Below are 25,901 nucleotides of genomic sequence, written 5' to 3'. Positions count from 1 at the left end.
TGCACAGAATTAAATGTTCAATTTGGCATGTTTACAACAAATGAAATTTATTTTTCATCTACAGTGAAACCCATAGATTATAAATCGAGTTATAATGAATGAAAATACCTTTACTAGTGCAAGAATAACCAGTTACATTAAAAAGGAGGTATTCTTGTTCCCAGAAAGGGAGTTAAGACAACTAGGAAAGAAAGGAATTCAGTCTGTGCTGAAAAGAACACCAAAGCTGTGCTTCCAATACATACCAATAATATGTAGCTACGTCCATTTAAACTGACGTTAATTAAAATAAATAAAATTTGAAATTCACAGTATCTGTTGCACTAGCCACATTCAAGCGCTCAATACACCCACATGTGGCTAGTGGCTACCACACTGAATAGTACAGATACAGAACATTTCTACCTTCGCAGAAAGTTCTATCAGAAAGTGTTGAACCAGAGGGGAAAAAAGAAAGAAGAGAGGAACAGAATCTTCCTCTATTCAACTTAAGAAAAGGAAATTTTAGTAGTTTTACAATATAGTTAGTAAAATCAATTGGCTAAGGCTAAAAGTGGTGTCAGTGACATTGTAAAATGTGATAACATTAGATGTAATCATGATGTTAAAGGTTAATCTTCTCTAAGGGCTCTTAAAAGGGTGCCCTGAATTTTTAAGAGGCTCATAAAAGAAAGGAAAGATAGAACTTTATCTTTGAACTCTGTTTTCATTAGATTTGACAATTTCACTGGCCTTTGAAACCATATGTTAATAAGAATCTATATTTAACATCATTAAGCTGATAAGTGGATATTTAATTAACATAATCCCAAATTAAATAAATTTAACATAAAAATTTAAGCCATGTCATTCATATTACTGAATTTATTTCCAATTCACATTTTCCCCGGGAGTGAAAAATATTGTCAAATTTCCTAACAGTCTATCTTTTAGCTGAAGTTTCAAATCATTAGCTATTGTCTCTTCTATCAATCTAAGTGAAATATATATTTGTATGTGTTGTTTTTAGATTGCAAAAAATATTTTGTACACTGGACTTCAGTATTTAAAAGTATAATCAAGAGGTGTCTGGGTGGCTCAGTTGGTTAAGCATCCGACCCTTGATTTCAGCTCAGATTATGATCTCAGGGTCGTGAGATTGAGTCCTACCTCAGGCTCCACGCTGGGGGTGCAGCCTGCTTAGGATTCTCTCTCCATCTCTCTCTGCCCCTCCCCAACACGCACGCACATCCGTGCTCACTCTCTCTCTCTCTCTCAAAAAAAAAGGTCTACTCAAAGTTATCAAAAAGACTGCAAAATAGTATTAACCCAAGGTAGTGAGCCACATATTATTACATAGTTCCGATGACCACACCATAGTCAAAGGAGGTAATAATGCCTGTAAAGCACTTAGGATAGGTCTAGCACATGAATATTCAATAAATATTAGCTGTTATAATCTTGGGCAGACATTCTCTTTCTAAAAATGATGATAAATTAGAGTAAATGTTCCCTGCCATGACAACATCAACTTTAGCACAATTAAGGCACAATTTGAGATACTGAATGCACAGAAGGGACATATATCAGATGGCCTCATTCTTAGAAAAGAATGAAAGAAGGTCACATGCAGAGGGAGAGGTTTGTGGAGCTAACAAGGAACCAAAATCTTTACAAAATAGGGATGGTGGTAAATATGACAGAAAATCATTCAGAATCACAATGCCAATTGTAAGAAGACAGAGTCAAATTAGAGTAGAAGAAATGTCATTTTTTACTTTCTCGTACAACACTAGGAAACCCAGGATCAAGAACGGGGGATAGAGAGAGTGTGGTCATCAGAGTGTCAGAGATTTAAAAGGAGAAAACAAGAAATTCAGGGGGAAGAAGAAACACCTGATATTATTGAAATGGCTTATGATGGAATCCAAGCGGAGTAGAAGGGGTTGATGGAGTCTGAAAAGAAGAAGCGTTTAAGCAACTAAAGATCAGGAGTTTAGGCAGTTTTGAAAGAACACAGAAAAAAGCTAAGGGTTTCACAACCGGAAATTATTAAAGGATATGCATTTTTAACCAATCTAGTTGGAATACAGTAGATGAATTACATAAACCAGATAAAAATACAAAGTTAGGTAAAAATCTATAGATGGTCCTGGTATATAATAAGCTGATGAAAGATACCCTCCTCACTGGGGCCATAATTTTAATTTGAAGGACAGCTGATTTACCAATGATGTTGCAAATGATTCCTATTTGATACAACAGAGGGCTCTTCTCTAATTAACATGGCGAGACCAGTGGCATTCTGTTGCACATGGCCAGGTGGAATATAGTAAAATAAGATGTGTGCTCTGGAGAATGGTCTGTCCTTGGTCTCCTGCAGATCAATCATCTCGGGGATGCCAAGATAACACAGGACATCAACTGAGTCCCAGGTATGGCCAGGTCTGTGAGACTTAGGAAGAGGGACAAAGGCTTTTATAGACAAAGTAAGAAGAAACTTGGAAGTCAAAATAGAAAAAATATCATCAATATGGGTACCGACCCCCAGGATGATAGCTGAGAAAGAGATGAAGAATAAAAGGGAAGTCAGATGCTCAAATCAATGAGGAAAGTAGAGGAGTGTCTTACAGTTCCGGAGGAAGCAGGAATGAGATGGTAGAGGGTAGAATAATAGATGTATTCACTTCTGAGGAGAAGCTGTTGAGATGGAGTGGCAATGCCTAAAATATAACAAGGAGGTGTCAACTTCTTTCTTATCCCTGGGTGTCAGGGCTCCTGTTCAGCCCGTGTGTCTGCACGTGCCATACTGGAAGTTTCCGGCTGGCATTCTGGTTGTTTGGTGTCTCCAGCAGTTATTAAAGACTCAGAATATTCCCACCAGCTGCCAGGTGAGGAAAATGGGAAAATTACCCTCTATCAAAGAGAGTTTTAAGTGAAGTGGGCAATTGAGGGGAAAGCCAACCTTCAAGTATATGGAAAAGTGGTAGAAGAGTTTATAGAAATATTAAAAATACAACAGAATTTGTTCCCAAGAGAAGCCAGGGTAAGGGTAGGCTGTGATTGAAAGGAACAGGAGGGAAGAATAAAGGAGCAGAAATTCACAGTGTGACCCACAGGTATCACCTTCAATAAGGACTTGAAAGAGGCAGGTGGCTGGGATATAGGTCCCCTCTCCATATTTGTTAAGGAGAACACTTTCCCACCCAGCCCCACGGGAAGGCACTTTCTCATTGAGCACACTCGTGACGTCTTCTCTGACTCTTGACTCTCTCAGTCCCTGTACAGGTGCAGTGAGGAACCTGATTCACCAATCTGGGGAACAACTGGATGCTGAGCTCTGCCCACCCTTGCCTCTTGAGAACAGGACTGCAGACTGAGCTCCTCCCCACTCTTCTGCGTAGGGTTTCTCCCTTGGGCAGCCACCTTGCCTGGTGACCGCTGGTAACGCTGTCTCATTCTGGGGTTCAGCTAACAGGCTACCTCCACTGAGCCCTCTCTCTAAGGCCACCCCGTCCAACCTGGCCTCTGTATCAGCAATTAACAACACTGTTGTTCTCTCTTGGACATATTTTTGTTTCTTATTTGTTCAGAATCCAGCCAGGACAGACGTATACCATTTGTTGGGGGACCTTCTCAGAAATTCCCAATATTAATGACTGAGACAAAAATTAAGTAGGGAGAATTTCTATGTTTTTTGAACTAAATTAGTACCACACAGAATGGTAATCCATAAAAAAAATAATAATAATAGTTAACCATTACAAACAGTGTTCCGCTGTTTTAGGCACTTTACTTAGGCTAATTAAATGATATATTCATGATGAGCCTATAAGGAAAGTACTCTTATTATCCCGATCTGACACACGAGGAAACACATATTGGCTAAGTAACCTGCCCACAGTGGCACAGCTGCTAAGTGGCAAAGCCAGTGAATGAACCGAGACAGGGTAGCTCCATGGTCTAACATGACTAAACGCTATCCTGCGCCATTTCTCTCCAACGTGTGCTTCCTGTATGAAGGTCTGCTACTGAGTATAATAAACTTCTATCTTCCTTAAGAAACTGTTTTATCTTTCTTTTAATTAAGATATAATTAACACATAACACTATATTCCTTTCAGGTGCACGACACAATGATTCAATAAAGGTACCTATTGCCAAATGATTACCACAGTACGTCCAGTTGACATTCATCACCACATATAGTTACAGATTTATATATACTTATATGAAGAAATATACACCTTTTGTAAATACCCAAGTAATAATGAATGTGAATATAATTTCTTTTGCCTATTTTTCAAAGTTAAAAATGAAGAATGTATCATTTACTTCTTTAGTGAAGCATATCTGGTCCATATGAAAGCACAGACTAGCGAATATAGGTGTAGATATAGTCCTTCAGTTATTATATATTTACAAAGCTGTTATGTAATAACATAGTTATAGCAGTGTGGTCTCTCTCCCCCTTCCCTTCACAGCAGAGCTGATTGAGAAAATGAGACTGTGCAGACTAGCTCTGTTTCCACTTCTCCACTTCCCATCCTGACCCTTTTGTCCTCTTGACATCGACTTTCACCTCAATGGAAACTCTGTCCCAGCAAAGAGTCACCAAAGCTCCTCTCATTCCACCTGCCTCTGCAGCCCTGATCTCCCTCCACTCCCTCAGCTGTCAGCACCACTAACCATGCCCTTCCCTTCAAAACCCCTCCTCCCTTGGCTCGTGACAACACTCCTGATTCTCCTCTCCTCAAGTCCACCCACTTCTCAGGATCCTTTGCTGGCTTTCCTTTCCTTCACCTATCTCTTATATTTAATGGTTTTCTGGGATTCTTTGCTGTGCCGTCTCCTAACTTTTCACCCTCTTGCCTGCTCACAATGCTTATATGCCTCCTCTATCTGGATGCTCCCCATCTCACCATTTCTTTATTTTGCTTATAGCTCTCTTTTGAAGAGATGGCCATCCAATGGTGATTTGTTTCTGGATGTCTCACTAGTCCTTCAACAACATGAACCGAGTACCTGTTCAGTCTCCCTTCCCTGTCCTGGATACTGAACAGGTCTGTTAGCGGCTCTCCTTGTCTTCAGAACTACACTAATCTAATAAAGCATCCTCCACAGACATGTGGGAGGGATCTTTCCAAACCTCACATCTAATCATGTCACCTAAAGGTTTTCAAATTCCACTACCAGAGGAATGAGCACGGTGCACACAGCTGTTTCACGCGTGTGTCTCACTTCTCTCTCCATCTGTTTTCTTCTGGCCACAGTCTTTCCCCTCCACACCAACAGCAAATTCTAGTCTTAGCCAGACTGAACGTCTTAACTGCTCCATGAAAACAGTGTTATGTCAAGCCTCCCACTGACATGTCCTTCTCCAGGACTGACTCCTTCCATCCAGGGAATAACTATACACCTTTCAAGGCTCAGTTTAATAACTGCCTCTTTTATGAAGCCTCTGAAGTAAAAGTTAACCATTCCCTTCACTGAACCCACCTTAACCTGGACAGACCTGGAAGTCCCTTAGGACTCATATCTTATTTGTGATTTGCAACACAGAACACATGATGTGCCTTAAACACAGAAGCTTATTCTTATTAAATACTTGAAAAGAAAAGACCTGAATCCCCAGAGGTGGATAATGTGGCTAAAAGTTATTTTAATTCATTATTATATTAATAACACACTTTACTGGAATATATGATCTATCTTGATGCAGAAGTCCACTGGCAAAAACTTACTCTCCCATCTTCTAAAAATAGCATTATTTATTAGATTTATTTAATATTCCAACAGTAGTTTAAGAGCTCTTTCTTTCCCAGTTAGAAAAAAATGTGATTTGATATGAATAGCATCTATCAAAGGCCAAAGAATTTTTTTGTCTGTAGCTTTCCATTTGGAATAATCTGTTTATGATGTAGGCCTTCATTAAATTCCTGTTTTCTTTTTAAATTTTTAAGTAAGTAAGTTATTTATTTACTTATTTATTTATTTAGAAGGGAGGAGGGGCAGAAAGAGAGGGGAAGAGAGAGAGAATCCCAAGTAGGCTCAGTACTGTTTGCACACAGCCCAACACAGGGTTTAAACTCACAGACCATGAGATCATGACCTAAGCCAAAACCAAGAGTCAGATACTTAGCCAACTGAACCACCCAGGTGTCCCTTAAATGTTCCTTCCTAAGGAACCCATCCTCCAAATTCTCAAAATTCCAGCACCACGTGGACAGTCTTCACCAGGAACAGCCCTGTGGCTTTTCACTTGTTAGACTAGATGTTGGTTTTGCTAGAACCTCAGTGAATGTTTTTCATGAGAGTTAACATTTTAAATCATTTTTTAAAATTTTTATTTACAGGAAACATAAAGTTGCAACCCAATGGAATCTGGACAGTAGAAAACTCAATCTTAAATAAGTATATTCTGTCACTATACAATATTCCCAAATTTTCCTCTCTTATTGAAAAAAAGTAGTTGGCAGATGCTGACATAATCTCCAAGAGTACCTTTACACACAGGCTGCCATGGTCATGCTAAACTACCCCCTTCTGTAAGAATAAAAAGAAGTGTGAATCTCCCTCTATGAGACCCAGAAGAGTAACAACCTTTCAGGATACCTCTTTAGAAAAAAAAATTTTTTTCAAGCTTATTCACAACAAATCATCACTAAATATTTCTACTCTCTGTGAACTTGTTCTATGAAATCAGAAACCAGATGAAGCAGAGCCACTGAGTCCCTTTACATAAGTAAAAATCAACTAGATGCTATATTAGACGGGCTTTACCTAGGTTAAGGAACTATCAGAATATCCCATTCAATCTTCAGAGCAATCATGTGGATTAAATATTTATATTTTGATTTTGTAAATGAGAAAACTAAGGATCAGAGAAATGGAGCAACTTGTCTAAGATCAGTAAGTAAATTGCAAAATCAGAGAGTCAAACTTAAGATCATTTTGTTTAAGGATGTACATTTTTCAAAACATCATACAGTTTCTGAACCTTAAAAGAAACTGACCCAAATGCAAAATCTAGGTCTTTCTACCAAAATTCCTCTTTGGATCTTTGCTCAGTAGCATGTTCTCAGTCAGTTTCCTCTAACCTCATATCCAGTTGGGTACTGGTCACCATCCATTAAATGTAATTCCAGACTCCCAACAGCATTAATAATTGTCACACTACATATTTTCTCAGGGTCCTTTCCTCGTCGGTATCCTAGTCTTCAAATTCATCCTTATTTTACTCTCTACAAAGGCAGACACGAATCATCAGTTTTCTACTTCAGTGTCCATGAGCTATATTTAATTTCTATAAATACATTTTCTAATTGGACATACAACTAGCATAATGAAGCAAAACATTCACTGCCAAAAGTCATAAAGATCTGGATTCAAATCCTAGCTTGGATCAACTGATGAATGGATAAAGAAGTTGTGGTTTATATATACAATGGAATACTACTTGGCAATGAGAAAGAATGAAATACAGCCTTTTGTAGCAACGTGGATGGAACTGGAGAGTGTTATGCTAAGTGAAATAAGTCATACAGAGAAAGACAGATACCATATGTTTTCACTCTTATGTGGATCCTGAGAAACTTAACAGAAGACCATGGGTGGGGGGAAGGGGAAAATAAAAAGTTAGAGAGGGAGGGAGGCAAACCGTAAGAGACTCTTAAAAACTGAGAATAAACTGAGGGTTGATGGAGGGTGGGAGGAAGGGGAAAGCTGGCAATGGGCATTGAGGAGGGCACCTGTTGGGATGAGCACTGGGTGCTGTATGGAAACCAATTTGACAATAAACTTCATGTTAAAAAAAATCCTGGCTTGGAACTTGTTAGCTCAAAAACTTCTCGAGTTCCATATATTCATTAAGCCTCTGTTTCTTCATGTAAGAAAGAATTTTACTATTCACCTACTGGGATATTTTGAGTACTAAACAATGTTTATGAAGATGCTAACATAGTACTTGGTCAAGGTAAACACTCAACAAGCAAGTATTGGTAACATTATTCCTATTAGTATAATTAAATTTAAAATATGATTTGCAAATTTGTGAATAGTGAAGAACAGTTGGCAGAGGGCCCTGGATATAAATGTAGCTAAAACTGTAACTTAAAAAAAAAAAAAAAACTTTTTGCATTTATATCTTTTTTTCTATTTTTTTCCAAGATTTTATTTTTAAGTAATCTCTATACCCAACATGGGGCTCAAACTTACAACCCCGAGATCAAGAGTCTTGTGTTCTATCGACTGAGCCAGCCAGGTGCTCCTGCATTTAGATCTTAAACTACTTCTGAGAAAATAGCATGGTGGTAGGGCTTCCTGTTCATTCTCTGATAGACTAAAATCATAAAAATCTCCCTCCCCCATCATTTTTTATTTTGATATTGACTATTCTGACCTGATGCTGGCAGATTTTGCTTTCAAGTCATTCCATCTTTGGTTCATATCATCTAGTCGATGTTGAAGCATTGTAGCCTCTTCAGAATTTCCCAAAGCTTTTACCATCTTCTGCCTGTTTCCATCAATGCTTTTAAATATGTCATTATGTGCATCAATTTCTGCCTGGATGTCCTAAAGAGAAAAGAGCAAAGAGATAATGCAAATGTTAGGTATTAGCGTCAACAGTCCCTTAGGGTTGCTATACAGAACTTTATTTCTTTATATTCAACAGATGAGTTATTTTTAAGCAAAAGTTAAATTAACTTTAAATGATAATAACAAATTCAAGTGTTTCCACAATTCTTACACTGAAAACAATAGCCTTTAAATCTTCAATATATTGATCTCCCCAGTTCTTAAAAACACAATGTATTATAATCTAAATTTCATGTACCAGTTTGTTAGATGTCAGTATTTCAGATTCGTAAGAAATTTTTGAAATTTTATATAATTATTATCACCAAATCACTGAACACTACCTAATACCCAGATTCTCTTTCCCCTTTATACACAGGCAAAAATGCCCTCAAAATATGATGTTTTACACAGATATTACATAATTTTACCTATTCTTCTCTCATTTAGACAAACTTAATAGTTTGTCCTTCCAACTTAATAGTTTATTTCTAAAATTTTAAATGAATATTTTCATAAAAACGTTTATTCCCATTAAGAAATAAAATTGGCAAAATAATATTTCTGTTAAACAGAAAATTATTTTTCTAAGTTTCAGTATAAAGTAAATAAGAATGATTATAAATTAGTAATAAAAACTGGTTCAGACTTTGAAAAAGCATTTTCACAATCTGTATAAAAAGCCTTAAAATTGTTGAGATTACCTATCCTAGGAAGATTTATGTATAAACACATTTACTACGCTAATTATTTTTAAAGTAAAACAGTGGAAGCTATCATAATACATTAATGGTATATAATATTAAGTTTAAAAATAAAGGATAGAAAACTATATATTATGATGTTAATTTAATTTTAAAAGTAGGTGTTTAAATTAGCATATGTTTTTGTTCATCATTGTACACACATACATCAAAAAACTGTAAGAAACATCAAAATAGTATAATCTCTGTACAAGAAACTTAAATGTGATTTTGGTTTTTTCTTTACACTTCTGAGTTTCCTTTTTTTTTTTTTTTTTTTTTACAAAAACAGGGTTTCTTTTGGTAATTAGATAAATATAATAAATTTAAAATTTGAAATACACAGTGTAAGATCACCTGGGTGGTACAGTCAGTTAAGCGTCCAACTCTTGATTTCAGCCCAGGTCATGATCTCACAGTTTGTGGGATCGAGCCCCACAACAGGCTCTGTACTGATAGCACAGAACCTGCTTGAGATTCTCTCTCCCCACGCTCCCTGCCCCTCCCCCACTCACACGTGCATGCATTCTCTCAAAATAAATAAATAAACATTAAAAAAATAAATACACAGGTCTTTATCAATTTTTAATACTCTCCACTATAAAGCTGTCAACACAATTATCTGTATTCATTTGGCAATCATCTTTTCTTCCTGAATAAAATGAAAGCAAGCTAGTTGTACCTAACTCTAGTGTGACAACCACTCCCATCCAATGAATGAGTGTGGACTTAAAAACAGAAAAACAAGAACCTGAGGGGGCCATGAAGGTGTGCGGTGAGTCTCCATGGCATTAGCTAGTAATGACTATTAAGGCAACTTACTACAGAAATTAAAAAATTATTTCAGGTCATAAATCTGAATTAGTAAAAGGAGAATAAATTCTTAAATTCCATAGTATTATTACCTTTCTCATCTTCAGTTTTCCTTTATAGGCCTCACTCTTAAGTTTTCCAATTCCAAATGAATATGATGAAAAATTAAATAGAAATTCGTTGAATACTCAGAATGCTTTCATTAATTTAGAACTCACTCCTGATTAGCAATCCATCAAGAACCAACACTTAGAGGTCGGGATCTAAAAGATTGTTTTTTAAACATCTACAGATCTAGACTAACCAGAAGGACACGTGGAAAGGCCTTTTGCACCTCAGTACTCTAATAAGCATGGTAGGAAGTTATCATTTCTACACGAAGGGCAGAAATGATGTATTATAATTTCTGAGATTTGTGGTGTCTAACATGACATTAATAGGGTCAGATATGAGGAGGGGGAGAGATGAACACAGAGTCTGATGGACAGCTTCTGCAAAACGTATGGTCCAAATTTGCAAGCCTGTTGGTCTCTGGGGTTATCTTACCCTAGTGACAAAGCCAAATCAGGTTCACCTGCAAAGTGTGATCTGGGTACGCCCAGAATTGGGGCTCACTACCAAACAAAAACTCTGACACTGTTGGCTCCTGGGCATTTCACTAGCACCTCTATTCCACAGAGTGCAGAGCAGACACCAACAGGGGACCAGGGGATGGAGCCAGATACGGATTCAAGGTGCTCAGGTTGGACAACATCATGCACGTAAAATGGCAATCTCATTATAATTTCAGTTTGGAATGCTTCAAAGAGAAATTCTCGGTGAAAAAAGTAAAAGGTAAGGCAAGTTCTATTGAAAGGTTCTTTGGTGTCAACTTCTGAACCTAGTTCTTATCCTTTAGGATGTAACTGTTTTACTTTTGTGTCCTGAAATGCATTTCAAGACATCGAAAGAGATATATTAAAAGATCATGCTCTATATATGCATGATAGCCATCTTTCTCAAGAAGCCAAACGACACAGTGAGCAAGGCATCTCTTTGCTCTCTATGGCCAAAGTGAATCTGGACTCAAATTTGCTGTATCAGTTCCTAAAAACTACTGTCAGTGGACTAGACCTACACACAAATCACAAGCAAAACCACAAGGAGACTTCAAACCACTACTTCCTAAAGTAGCCTGATATATTTGCTTCCTTTCATAGCCAAGAGAAGTAGGAAGACAGAAGTGCATTAAGATCCACATACAGTTTTATTAATTCTTTTAACTTTAAATTTTTTTAACATTTATTTATTTTTGAGAGACAGAGAGAGGCAGAGCATGAGCAGGGGAGTGGGAGAGAGAGACACACACACACAGAATCTGAAGCAGGCTCCAGGCTCTGAGCTTTTTGTTAGCACAGAGCTCGACGCGGGGCTCGAACTTGCAAACTGCAAGACCATGCCGTGAGCCAAAGTAGGACGCTCAACCGACTGAGCCACCCAGGCGCCCCAAGTTTTTTTTTTTAAGTTTCACAAAAGTATTCAACAAAATCAGCAAATCTGCATACCAAGAACACAAAGCACCTTTGGCTCCTCGTATCCAACCAGGTGATGCCTTTCCCAACCCAGCCACAAAGACAGATGGAGTAAAACATAACTCCTTCACTGGCCAACGACTGCAGGTATTTTCATCAAGTTCTGGTTAAGAGCACTACCAGTCATCCTATATTCATGTTGGAATGCAACTTTCAGTATGTGAAAAACCCTTCCACACCTGAGCCTCCACAAAAGTTAGGAAGAAAATCAACAACCAGAAAGCAAAGAAAATGAGCATACATTATTTTGTTTTACTGACAATTGGTGGTATATTTATCTGGCCAAATATATTAAAAGCTCCTAAAATCATAAAAATCACCTTACTATTTCTTCTGTATTCTTCACAGTCTGTTACACAGCATTAGCCTAACTTGAAATAGACACAGCTAGGTAGACAGACAAATGTATAAATGCATGAATGAAAGCATTAAGTTCACCTTAATTGACTGGCAGATTAGCTACTATAATACCAAGGAAACTCACATAATCAACAGTTGGAAGGGAGTGCAGTAATCATTTTGTTTAATCTCTTCATTTAAAATATTTAACATGGGAACTAAAATTATTTAGAAGCTTGTACTGCAAAGCCCTGCCTATTCTTTCACTGGAAATTTAGAATTACCTGCAGTTAATGCATCATGTTCCTTCACAGATGATTGTGCAATGATGCACTGGCTTTAAAATCAAGATGCCAGCACGGGAGGCTGTTAGATCATGACCCTAATGTAGCACCAAATGCTAAAATAAATTGAAATTCCATGAAGGAGGTTTTACTCTCACTGCACAGCTGGGGGACTTGCCCTATTAATGCGTACCTCTGTCACCTACAAGCCATTCTGAACATTAAGCAGCACAAAATAGTTATTGATAATTAGTTATGGGAAGGTAATCCATGTAGAAGCAGAAAGCAATGTTCTTCCAGGCATTTAACATAAGCTGGTCATGTGCACAGAGAGGCCAAAAGCAAAGTTTTCAAGCAGCTGAACTCGCATTTAAAAACAAGACAGAACAGATCTTTAAGGATTCCCTCGAAACATACTTTCTAACAACGTAAGCATAATGTACAAAGTTAGGAAACCAGGGGTTAGACTAAGATGACAACATAGGAAAACATCATCAAAAGCATAAGATGCACACACACTGTCAGCACAGCCTTCCAGAAGATGACAACAAAGTTCAGAGAGATTCACCAATTAGTTTCTTGTACGCAACACCCACTACCCAGGTCAAAATTAACCTCCTAAGTAAGGAAAATATTTATTTAGTTGCTTATTTAATAACTGATATTTTCATACCAATTTTGCCCTTACCTGGACATTTCTCTAATTATCTAACCCACAGAGATATTATATGACAACACTTATAACTGTATGTCACATACATTTTACTTCTTTATAATGTTCTATAATCCAGTAGTGGCTATAACCATGTCAGCAAAACAGTTTCTTTAGATTTTAATAAACAGAACTGCTTGAACCCTCTGATAGGAAACAGAGATTAAGAATATAGTGCCCCCAGAAAGTCTTCAACAACTGAACTGGTGTTAGAATAGATTCATCCTCTTCAGACCTTGTTAACATAATTTTGGTTTATTTTCATATGGCATATTTACCTAACCCTACATGGCCACAGCAATGTTTTCTCTGAAGGAGTCCTGACCCCTTTCCTGAAGGTGAAGGAGTGAGGTCAGCAACGATCTCCCTACCATATCCCAAGTCTCAGGCTAAATCAACAAGGTTAAGCATTAGGGGAAAAGAAATCCACTGTTCCTTTCAAAAACAAGACTGGAATTCAGAGACAGTTTGGGAATGATTAACAGGAACTCAGTGGGATTGTTGTTGCCACAGCTTTAGGATTTGAAATGAGGAATCATGACTTTTTTTTTAACAAGTCAGATATCACCAAGAAATAACATAACAACCAAAAAATATCATCAAATTTACATACATGATATGTAAATATGCTTTGAGGCTTTTGTGAAGCTTCTGGGATAGTAATTGAAATTAATTATTCAACTAATTATTATGATTAATTTCATTAAATTATTCAATGAATTATTTATAGACTACATTTGCTTTCAACAACAAATCTCATAGATTTTAATCACTCTATTAATAATCATGGAATCACATTTGACAGACAATAGAAAGTAGTATTGCCTGGTCTACAGCAGCATTTATAAAGAAATCAATGCCAGTAATGTTCTTATCCCATTATCTATGATTATAAATATGTTAGAACGGAGTAGGAGAAAAGCTGAATAACTTAGTGGAACAAGCCCACAATTAGCTGCCCTTCCAAGAGAATTTGAACAAGTCACTTGCAACGATAAAGAATCAATAAACAATCTACATTGTAAATTCAAACAGAGCAAACACTGCTATGAATCAAAATACCTTTCATAACCCAAAGGTGTTCCAAATCCTTGAATCTATACCAGGTTGTTACTGAAACATATTAAAGTCCTGGTGAATTAAAATACAGTGGCCTTCCTCCTGGAGTACACAGTTTTGGTTGACAATACGAACATAAGGTTCTTAGGAGCAGTTGTGAAATGTTTCATGTGGCCAAATTACTGCCCCACCTTAATTCCCCAAGTCAGATGGTATAATCAAAATTGAACAGGTTTGAAAACCTAAAGATTATTGCATGTTAAATGTTTAAAACTATAATCCTGGAGCACCCAAGTCCTCACCTACTGATCTGTCCTATGGCCCAGAAACCTCTCAATTTCTTCCCCAATACACATTTCCCTACATTAACTTCAAACCCATCTTTTAAGTCCCAGTTTAAATATAATTTCTCCAGAAAAGACTTATCTGTTCCTGGAGTAGACTAGGCCTACCTGTTACTCTCATAGCTATCTCCATTTGCCGCATCACACACTGTAGTGAACACTTTGTGTTTAAGGTTTGATTTTCCTCCCACTAAGTCATAAGCTCAAGGAGGGCATGTCTAACCTATTCTCCACTCCATCCATGAACTCAGCCCAGTGCCTGGTACGTACCACACACTTAATAACTATTTACTAACTGTTGAACACATGAATAGACCTTGAAAGTGGAAGTTTGCTGTGTCTTCAAGAACACATTTGTTTTACAACTAAACATTGTGGTGGCGCCTGGGTGGCACAGTCGGTAAGTGCCCGACTGCAGCTCAGGTCATGATCTCAGAGTTCATGGGTTCGAGCCTCGTGTTGGGCTCTGCGCTGACAGCTTGGAGCCTGCTTGGGGCTCCTCCTTCATCACTTGGTTAGATGACAAGGTCCTGCTTTCTGGCAGGCATATCCTGCCACAAGGTCATCCTCCCTTGGAAAGAAGTTCCAGTCTCAACCTCCTCTTAAGGACCACTATGGGGTACACATGGTTTCCATCAGGTGGGATCTCCCGATCCTTCGTGAGCTGTCACCTGGAGGGAACAATAGAGAATATCTCCTGCCTTCTGGATTCCCAGGGATGCTCCGCATTGCCTTTTCTGGTTCTAAGAGATTAGGAATGAGTACCAAGTGTAATCTGCCTATGCTAGAAAATCAATCCTGGCACCACCCATTTTGGGACTAGATAACCATATTACAGAACTCAATCATGTGCCAAACACTTGTGTATGAACAGATACACAATATAAATCAAAAAACCACTGAATTTCTCTAAAATTCAAAAACATCAACCAGAATACCCCCTTTCAATTTCACAAACTGCTGCCTTGAAGTTACAGGGAAGGTCTGCAGTCATTTGGAAATTTCAATTATCTGATCAGTCTACAAGTTTTCGGATTAACCATCATTGAAAGACCCACCACATCGCATCTTTGGACCCTAGGGTTCTTAAAGCCTGAAAGGGCTTCAGGAGCATAGCAAAGTTACCTTTTTCCTATGACAACCTAAACCGCAGACTGAAGCATTTCAACTACGGACATGAGAAGCGTGACATCACCACCGAGGTACATATCCTCTCAAGAAGCAGATCCCTAAAACCGAGAAGAAGACAGGACTGGGGGAATGGAGAGTAAAAGAACTATAGAAAGACTGTTATTCTTGTATCGTGTGGCTTTTGCATTACAGCAGTAGGCCCTGATCATTCCCTAAAAATGGCATCATTGCTCTCCGAGCTGGGGGAAGGTAGGTAGTTGTATTTGAGAGGTGTGAGGTAGTGGTACCTTTCCAAAACACCCGTTTTCCTGGCAACGAGTCAACACAGCACAGGCTATATATGAGACAGCTTTTGTGAAAATACACAAAGGATTTTTTTAAATACTTGACTTGGAGAAAAATATACTCACGCATGGCAACTTCCTACAAACGAAATATGGCAAAGAGATTAACTCTCACGTTGGTTTTCATAAAAGCGTTTAACCCAAAAATAAACATATCCGGAGAACTTCAGATTGTGAATGGCGGCAGGATTGTTTCTTTGAATTTGCCTTTGTCTCAAAAAAAAAAAAAAAAAAAAAAAAATCCCAAACCAAGGCTTTGATAGGAATAAGCCAGCAGACTTCTTTTGCTGTCAATTCAGCTACTAAAATAAGAATAAGAACTAGGCAGATAATAAGGTTTGGGAGTTAAAAGAGGAAATATACTAATATAACCAGAACTTGTAACCTTGCCAATAAAATGGCCAGAAGGCTAAGGCAGGTTACTAACCTCTGGAATCTGACCTAGGCTTTTTAAGACTAATGGCAGCAATTACAATACAAAAGTCCAGCCATTGCCCACAATTACTGCCTCACAGGGGGGTCTAAGTAATGAATTATTCATGCAACATATGCCCTATACCTTTTTAGGAAGAAACAGAGAAATCTATACAAACCAAGCTAACAGACCTCTTTATGGTCATAAAGTTTGTCACCTGCTGTTACCAGCTGCCATAAAAAAGATATTCCCTCCCTCCTCTGCCCCTTTTAAATGGTGAGCAAGTTGACTGGGAACCATCCTTACTCTCAGGAATTTAGGTGCTTAACAACATATTAAAGCAAGAGGTCAAAGTGCGTCCTGTGTTACAATCCTTAGTGCTACAGTCGGGGTGCAGGAGACATGGGGGCAGGGGGAGCATCCAACCAGAAGAAGCTAAATTCTTCTTTCTCCACACTCTTCCCACCACACTGTTTCTATCACCAGGAGGGAAGCAATGACTGCAATTGTTCTGGAAAAGCTTCTAAATTTTTCAAATGACGTGGTTTTATGCCATTTTCCTCTGGCAATTGTAGTTTTGTAAGAAAAAGCCCATTATTCCTTTAATGACTCGATACAGTCTTGCTTATATTTGTACTCGTAAGGAACCGTAGGGTATTCGTGGTGAAAGACACTGAGCACATCTCTAACAACTGATAAATAATTGACTTAAGCACATAGTGAAATTACTTCACTTCTTTCTTTTTCTTTAAAGACTGGAAGTTGAAAGAAGATAAGTGCTTGGCATCCAAAGGCTAAGGAAGGGCAGGAGCCCATGAGCAGCACGTTGAGGTTCTCTGTTTTGTTTAACTATAAATGTAAGGTAGCTTTGGCAGGCTGGGCTCAATCCTAGAGTGTGCCAAGAACTTTCCTATGGAAAAAAGAACTGAGTACAAATTTAATGATCCAAGCGTGAAAGCCCCACAGTGCATGCAAGAGCTCCCCATATAAAACAGACACTCGAAATAAAAAAGGAAAAGTTTAAGATCGGATGGGTCCTTGTCACTGGGAGGCATCTTCTCCCAACTCTCAGAACTGAATCTTCAGAAAGCAGGCTGGGAAAGGCAGTGCTCAGCCAACTGCAAGGAGAGAAACCTGAGGGGTATGGAAAACAGAACCCATGCCTGATGAAGTCAGACTTTGGCATGAAAACCCAGTGTTGTTGCTGGTTTTCTTTTTTTCTTTCCAAAATAACTTTCAATTAAATTACCAGTCGACTTGAGTACAAAGGACCTCTTCTGATGTGGAATTCTAAAATTGACAGGCATCGTGAGAAGCTCTCCTGACCAAAGGAAAGAATTGCTAATTTGCTCTTTAGTTGGAAAAACGTGTAAAAGAGGATATGTCAAATCAAATATGCCTTAGAAATTACATTAAATAATCAAAGAGTCAACAGAATATCTGTCATCTAAATGCAGAGTTTAAGAAAAAAAAACAGACAAGGAAGAAAAAAAGCACATTCATGAAGTCCCCTTTCTGCATACCTTTTCAAATTTTGTCAGCAATTCCCGTAAACTGAAGTTCAAACCAATCATCGTCCAGTAGCCCTTGAAGCCTACATCTTTCCGGCAAACTTCCTTCAGACAACAGCTTTTAACTTCTAAAATCCGTATCTTTTCTGGCTATACTTTAAAATCCTTTGTAAAATCCTTTACAAGCCTTGCCTTTGAGCTATGGTCCATAAGCAGCAGCAGCCTGTGCCGGGACATTTTAGCCACCCCACCGTGGGTCCGTCTTTTCATGGACTTCGGAGTTCGCAAGGAATAGACCTGCCTCTATAATTTCTGGTAGCTGTGTTCCACGAGGCTGGCATGGTCTCCTTTTTCTCTGGGAAGCCCAGGATTCCCTTCTGCTCACCTCACTAATGACCTGCAGCCCACAACTGTTCTCTCCTGGGCCCCAAGCTTAGAGTTTGGTCTCAATTACACACAGCAAAAAGAAGCTATATCCTGGAAACTTGCATGAGAGAAGGCAAAAAAAAAAAAAAAAAAAAAAAAAAAAAGCCAAGTATTACCAACTTCCTCCATTCAGACTGGTTTCAGAAAGAAAAAGAAAAAAAAAAAGTCCTGAGTAAAGAGCCAGTTTTCAAAGAGCATGACTTATGTAGAGTTCAAACAGCAAGGAGTGTACTCTTGTCTGAAGAAACACCCAAAGAGGGGACAAGAGGCCACCGGCTTGCACTCTCCCAGACACCGCAGCCTGCGTTGCTATGGCAACCACCAAGCTAGTTTCAGTCCATTTCCCTAGGTCAGGCTATGCCTAAGGGATGCTGTCAGTGCAACAGAACTAAGTTGTTTGAAAAGTTGTTCTATCTGTCCGGAGAAAAGTTCCAGCAGCAGATGGAAAGGCCCCCTTCTGCAGACTTTGCGGCAGGGGAGGGCAGCGTCCGTGGGCTTCCCCGCTCCCCTCACCGATCTGACAGCAGTGTGGTAATCCACTTCTCTTTCCAGCAGTTGTTTATTATTTTAATCAGCATCCTCCCTTCCACCACCCCTCACACAGTTTGAAGAGAAGCTCACTCCCACTTCCTGGAGGCCTCCCTTCCCCAAACTGCAGTGCAGTATCTCTCAAGTTGTCTCCGTCCAGAACAGATCGTGGGATCCATATTCCACTTTGGAGCCACCCATGAAAATAAAAGGGGGCGGGCGCAGGACACCGACACAAACCATCAAACAAAATACGTGTGACCAGTTGTATTGTTTCTAGAAAGGTTTTAACAATAAAGTGATGGGGAAAATACTTTCAGAGGAGCGTTTATCTCACTGACACTACCAAAAGTCACTCAGGCTCTTTTCATGTGGAGAATTGGCTTATGTCTGAAATAAAACTGAAGTGAAACTACCCAAAATGGGAGTAAATAACCAGTTACTTTCAATGTTGAATTTTGAGGTTAAATTATTAGTGGCACTCACAGAAACACTTCTGCAAAGTTTTCAGTGTAATTGCTTTAAAGGAAAAGTTCCAAATGATATAGTCTCTGCACAGATATTATGGACATCATTCCAAGGCAAAAATGTGGTTTTGCTTTTGCATTACATACCTATGTAGTATACCAATAAAAGTCTGACAGATATGTCCAGATGAAGCATATTTCTCTGGCTATGCACAGAATTTCATCATAAATATATAATGCTTTTAAAGATGACACAATCACACATGGAATGATGTTAATCTTAATATAACTAAGTTTACGTTTTGCATCAGGGCACAGAGCAAAGAAAAAAAAACCCCTGAAATTGGAATATGTTATCTCCTAAAAGCCTATTTGAGTTACTTAAACATCAAAATTGTTAGCAGTCAATCATATGGAGAAAGTGATTCCATTAACAACAGAAAAAAACATCTATCAGGGAACAATATACAATATGGTTATTCTTTTTTGGATTTTCAAACCACTTTTATTTCCATTTCGTTCCCAGCTTATTTTCATATCAGTATTTCAATAGCATATGTTTTACATATGCGGATCTATACAAAATTTAACAAGCTTTTAAAATATTTTCATCATTTATTCATAAAACCAACATGTCTCCAGGGGAAAAATGGCTTTATGAGATTTCTAGCAGAATGCATTTCACCTCAAGGTGCCCAATTCAGATTTATACACACACACCATTAATTTCAGAAACAAGTGTGGCAAACTAATGATTATTCAGAAGTTTATAAGTAAAATTAATCTGTGCAGTTTGTATCCAAAAAAAGAAAAGCATTGACATCAGCATGAAGACTAATCATCAAAATGGAGCAGAAAAACTTATACAGAAACTGACCAGGCTGACCCTGATCTGTGAGGGCTCTGAGGCCACATGCTGAGATCTTTCAGCAGCAACAAATAAACTTTTTACATAAATACAAGACAAAAGGAACCACCAGCACCACCACCACCACAAAAAATAAATAAATAAAGGAGTGAGCGAAAAAGAACAATCTTTCTCAGCTGGGCAAACTTCCAACTACCACCCAGGGTGCTGGATGCTTGTGATCAGAGACACGTGCAAACATGCAAACCCCCATGCACGTATCAGAAGAATGAATTAAATAAAAACTCTGTGGAACAACAGAAAATACCATAGTCTTTCTCTCAAGTAGAGTCTTACATTTAATGGGTTCTTACACCAGAGCAAGAATGATATGTTATTATTAGAACTCCAAATATCCTCTATCCTTAGACAAGGCTAATCTTTATGAGGGAAAAGAAGCATCATCCTGCATATTAGGGAGTTTTCCCCAAAGCATAATAGGTACCTATGTGCTAGAAGAGAAGAAGCCAGGATAAAGAAAGAGGGGAGGAGTAGGTTCCCACCTGGAATTCTAAGGTGGAATTTCCATCAGTCAAGAGTCTCTGTACCAAAGACTAGCTACCCTGATGGTCCATACAAATGCCTGACACCCAGTCTCAGAACTAACATCCTCTGCTCACTTAAATAAGGCTCCTAAATTATAATTATAAAATCTCAAAAACTAAGATATTGATGAATTTAGCTATGATAACACCCTCTTTAGGAGAAAAAGGGGAAAAATACTCAGTGGGTTCATATGGAACCACTCAAAAGAAAAAATTGTTAATTCTTACCGAATTTTAATAATAGGGTAACTATAGTCTCATGTAAACACTGAAAGGTAACTAAAATATTTTTATTGCCATGTAATTGACATTAAAAATGTAAAGTTTTAAAGACAAATTGATCATTTATGTAAAAATCCAAAAATATTCTATAAAATTCAAATAGATAAAATGTAATATATTATTCAAAAGTACTATTCTCTTTGATAACCGAGTGACACATCAGAAGTGAGACTTGTAAAATATAAAAGTTAATTGCTTTTATAACTGTAAACACACTTTACTATGTATTTGTTTGATATCTATAAATAAAAATACTTTCTCAGTTTAAACTCTGTATACAAAATATCATCTTGGTAATACACCTTACATCTCCACTGGCCATTTCTATTTTTACCAAGCACCTCTTTGATACATTGTGTCTTATAATCCTTCAATCATTAAAACAAAAAAACAGAGGCCTCCAATGAAAGCAGTACATCACCAGAGAGACTTAATAAATTGGATAACGAAATTTGAAGTAGTCGACATCTTGCCAGTCTAAACGAGTGTGCAAATAAATTGTGCACTAATCCTCAAGAGGTAGGAGGAACATAATACTGCCAATGCCTGTAACAATCAACACTGAATATGCTAAGATTCTCCCACTGAATAAGCCACGTCTCAAACATGGACAGGCAGTTCCACGAGGAAGCAAAGGTTACAGAACCAGAGAGAAGCACAGGAAAACTCAATAATGGAATCAATAAAATCTAAATCTAAATTACTTAATAAAAACCACATTCCATTGCCAAAGTGAAAAGAGCTACATGTATATATGATTTTGGCCAAAACGTTCAAAGGCTAGGATAATTAAGAAACTTTTTATGTTTAGAAACTATTTCATTTAATTTATTAAAAGATGACTGACTTATTTAGTAATTTCATCAAGGCAATAAGACATTCTTTAGGCTTCGGTCAAAGATAAGCAAAAAAAGCAGTCTAAATGCTTTGCTGAAAAGCAACTTATGTCTTACCCATATAGTAGATCTTAAAGTACTCTTCCTGCTAAACACAGAGTTCAGATTTTTAAAAACTGTAAACTTTTATAAAGCATATTTTCTATGCAAAACCTAACATGTTTCTTTTTACATCGGTCAATATAAAGAAGAAAAAGAAAAAGAAAAGGAAAGAAAAGAAAAAAAAAAACGCTTCTTGGGAACCTCCAAAGTGAAGCATATGGAGGTCAGTAGGTGATTACAAATAAATCAGTACATCATGGCTTCATTCAAAACGAAGAGCTTCGGGCATGGATAGAAAAAATGTACTTATTATAAGCCCCTTCGGACTTGGAGAAAGATCCAGATTATAACACCTTTGAAAAGAATATACACAATTCTCCTTTTCCTAACCCTTCTAACTCAGGGCTTAAAATTCAAAAATAAGATAGCTTCAAGACCCTAATCATGATCTGAGATTTCAAGTCATTCATTGTCTGCTGCTGCTGTCGCTCTATTAAGAGGAGTCCTCAATGCGTTACAGCTCTCTAGTTAACATCAGCCAACAACCAACTCTGTCAGCTGGGAGCCATTTAAAGTAATATACAGCCCCAAAGGGCAGAAGGTTCAATCTAAAATGGAGGCCTGAGCCCCCCTGATGAAAGGCGGAACTTTCCTTTTATCCCAGAAAGTTCAGGCAATATGCTTTGTACACAAAGATTGTTTTTAACCTTCATCTCTTCAGTAATGTCATCTATTCTGATAATTATACAGGGGGCAGTCGGGAAATAAAAATTATACTTCATAAGAAAAAGATCCAGTACTTTTCCCCCCATAACCTGCAGCCAGAAGAGTCTACAAGACATTTTGAAAGGCACAAAGAGCTTTTTCTGTTTAAGAGGAGTGGATGGGTAGGATAGGGGTTGAGGGAGAGAAATGGCAGCTGATCTGCTTCCGAATTAGCCAACCAGGTGCAGGGGTCAGCCTGTAGCAACCTTCTAAATATTTAATGATTCAGAGAGCACTTTATTAGGTGACTAAAAATAATGCCAAGACAAGTTAATGTTTCAAAACCATATCCTTCCTAAAATACACGCAGCATCAGACAAGAGTGAAACCATCCCAGGCAACCACGCCTCCTAATTCCAGATGTCTATTGACCGCCTGTGGGACATGAAACTAAATCACAAAGGGCTTTGGAGAAAGTTCTTATAGGTTTTCTAAAGGCTTTTCTAATTTTCTTCAGCTATCCGGATTTAGAAAATTAAAGCCAAAAATAAAATACAGATTTTAATAATAACAATGAACATGTTAAGATAAATCAAAACTGTAGGTACTGTTTGTACTCACAAGTAAAAAACTGATACTTTTCTCAGGAGGGCATTGTTCCTATAATGTGGATATGTATTGAAGGAACCCAGAGGAAGTTCAAACTGCCCTAGCGAGACCAGCTGTGCTTCTGTGTATAACACCAAGCATCAGAAAAGCCTGCAGGCCAGTCCATTCAGAGCATAGTTCTGCTTCAACTCTGGCCCATGCTCCTGCCATCTTCCTGTTTAGCATCCATTTTGGAATTCTCTGCAAAATGACACTGCAAACTTTGACTCACTCATCATGATTCAGATTCAGTAGTCTCACCAATAACCAGTCAATAGCCACTCCTATACTTACAAGTATGGCTCTTCCAAAAGACAAAGACAACCATTCTGTTTGTTGTCCTGAATATCTTTAGTTATATTTACTTTTGATAACTTTATTTCTCTTCCTTCATATGTTTACTCTGAACAATGAGTTTCTACACTGTCTTTTTTATTCCCCCACAAGTTTTCAATAAAGCACTGTATAGACGGCGAGCTCAGAGACAGGGAGCCCAGACAATGTATTATGCAGCTCATAATGAAATCAATAGGCAGATCACAGAATGAAGAATTCCTATGTTTGATAGAATTAAGCTTAAGCCATTACATTTCCTGGAGATTATTAGAAGCAGCAGAAGTGACTTTTAAAAATCTGCCAAGTGGGGGGTGGGGGATAAGTTAGCAATATTCACCAAACATTAAAATGTATATAACTTCTGAATCAGAAATTCTGCCCTTAGGAATCTAATTTGTAAACAGGCATACAGACATATGTACAGGGATGCTCAGTAAGTCCTGAGATAGCAAAAAGCTGAAAACAATCTAAATGTCCATCAATAGACAACTGTGTAAATAAATTTTGGCAGATTTCTCACAATGTAATGCTGTGCCACAGTGGAAAAGAGGGAGATGGTTCTATGTGCTGATAATAAATAATCTCTATTGTATATGTATGTATACAGGCTATGTATGTATATGCCAAAAGGGGGGGATTGACACAGTTATGCAATACAGATATGCAACACAATATATGAAATATATATATTTCATAAATATATGAAATACAGATATTTCTGGACAGACATATATTAAGATACCAATGACAGTTACCTCTGAGAGAGAGGCTGGAGATCTAAGTGTCTTTTACAGTGTGTGAAAATTTTACCATAAGCACATGATACTTTTTCCACCCAAGATTAAATCAATAAATAGATGGGAAATTCCCAACTAAAACACATTTGTCTTTCTGGGTGGATATGTATTATTTTTCATGGTGGCATAATTAGATTTGAAGGTAAATGCCACCACAGACCATCATTTTTGCCTTTGAAAGTTTCAGAAGTTTTGAGGGACCAGATGGTCTGACATTCTAGCAAATCAGCCCTCAATAGAAATAAGCCTTCAACAGCAGTGGGCTGGTCAATGGTAAACTTTTCTAAAGGAAAGACAAAGCCTTTTTGTTCTCGTAAGTTACTCAATAACTTGTAACTCCAGCTCACTTAAATAATAGGAGGTATGTAATTCAAACGGTTCTCTTTCCAAGGAAACCAGTATCTATCTCTATTATCTAATACTTGCTCTTTTATGGTATATAATTTTTTGGAATGTTTATAAAGTCAGTTGATATGTACCCACAAAAGAATATCTAGCCTGTTTTGTTCAAGGCAACTGAAGCATCATTTCATCTTTCAAGTTGAATCCAACGGAGGGGACTGGCGGAGTGAGAGCCAGGTTTACCACTGGCTAAGGAGACGGTGCAGTACAATTAGCAATTTTGTTCATGGAGCTCAGTGACAGTAGCTAGAGAGAAAATACTATGAACCCAGCCCGGCTTCTCATGTCTGGAGAAGGTATGTTTGATGTGTTATGAAGGTTACTCTGACAAAATACTGAAGGAAATGTACCACTCCAGGTGAAAGACACTGTCGGCCATCACACACTGAGGTCTGGCACAATCTTGTTTAGGACTAGATCAAGGCGGGGGGGGGGGGGGGGGGGGGTGCGGGTATATTCTCCAGCTCTACTTTAAATTTGCCAAACCAAGGAATTTAAAGCAATTTAAATACAGAATTTGATCTGGCTGGTGTTTTATCTTTAAACTAAAAATACAGGATGATTATAATGTAACAGAGCCTTTAAAAGCACAACACAAAATCTATTTATGCTTTTAGGATGAGTACTGACATCAAAATTGTAACCTTGGGAAGCTAAACAAATACCCAAGTGATGTTGCTATTGCGCAAATATTTTAAAATATTACTTCAGATACGCCTTTATAATTAATGAGATCCATACAATAAAATCAACATCACTTTTCAATTAGACTTCTTTTACCAAACTTATAACACCCATCTTGATCATCAGACTTACTGATCACTAGAAAGACTGTTGCTAATGTGCAAAAACCAAGTATACATTCACAAGTTTCAAGTCTACCATTAATTAGTAGATTCAAAACATGATGTTATTAAGGATGTTACGAAGACGACATATCACTGTTAAATATCTTGTTGCTACAAGATATTTTTAGGAATTTCAATACTCTTGGACTCATCATACCCCCTCTCTGTGCCTACTCCCAGAGACATTGGTTGCTCCTTTTTAGCTGTGGCATAATTTTTTAATTTTAGAGAAAGAGAGTGCATGAGTGGG

The 25,901-nt window shown here is 37.8% G+C and overlaps 1 protein-coding gene across 9 annotated transcripts in view; it reads right to left on the bottom strand.

The window, feature by feature from the left end:
• Positions 1-25,901, bottom strand: part of UTRN (utrophin) — a 582,930-nt gene that overhangs the window by 144,178 nt on the left and 412,851 nt on the right. For 7 of the 9 annotated variants that reach the window (XM_042940000.1, XM_042940001.1, XM_042939999.1 and 4 more), the window contains one exon: positions 8,381-8,553. In XM_042940000.1, coding sequence (XP_042795934.1) covers positions 8,381-8,553 — 173 coding nt within the window. Of the gene's footprint in view, positions 1-8,380; positions 8,554-17,834; positions 18,329-25,901 lie in introns of those variants that run through there. The other 2 variants (XM_042940005.1, XM_042940006.1) reach the window with 1 other exon arrangement.

Source organism: Panthera leo, chromosome B2 (genome assembly GCF_018350215.1).
Source record: "Panthera leo isolate Ple1 chromosome B2, P.leo_Ple1_pat1.1, whole genome shotgun sequence".
NCBI lineage: Eukaryota > Metazoa > Chordata > Mammalia > Carnivora > Felidae > Panthera > Panthera leo.
Note: the sequence above shows the minus strand (reverse complement) of the source record. Positions and strands in the feature narration are given on the sequence as shown.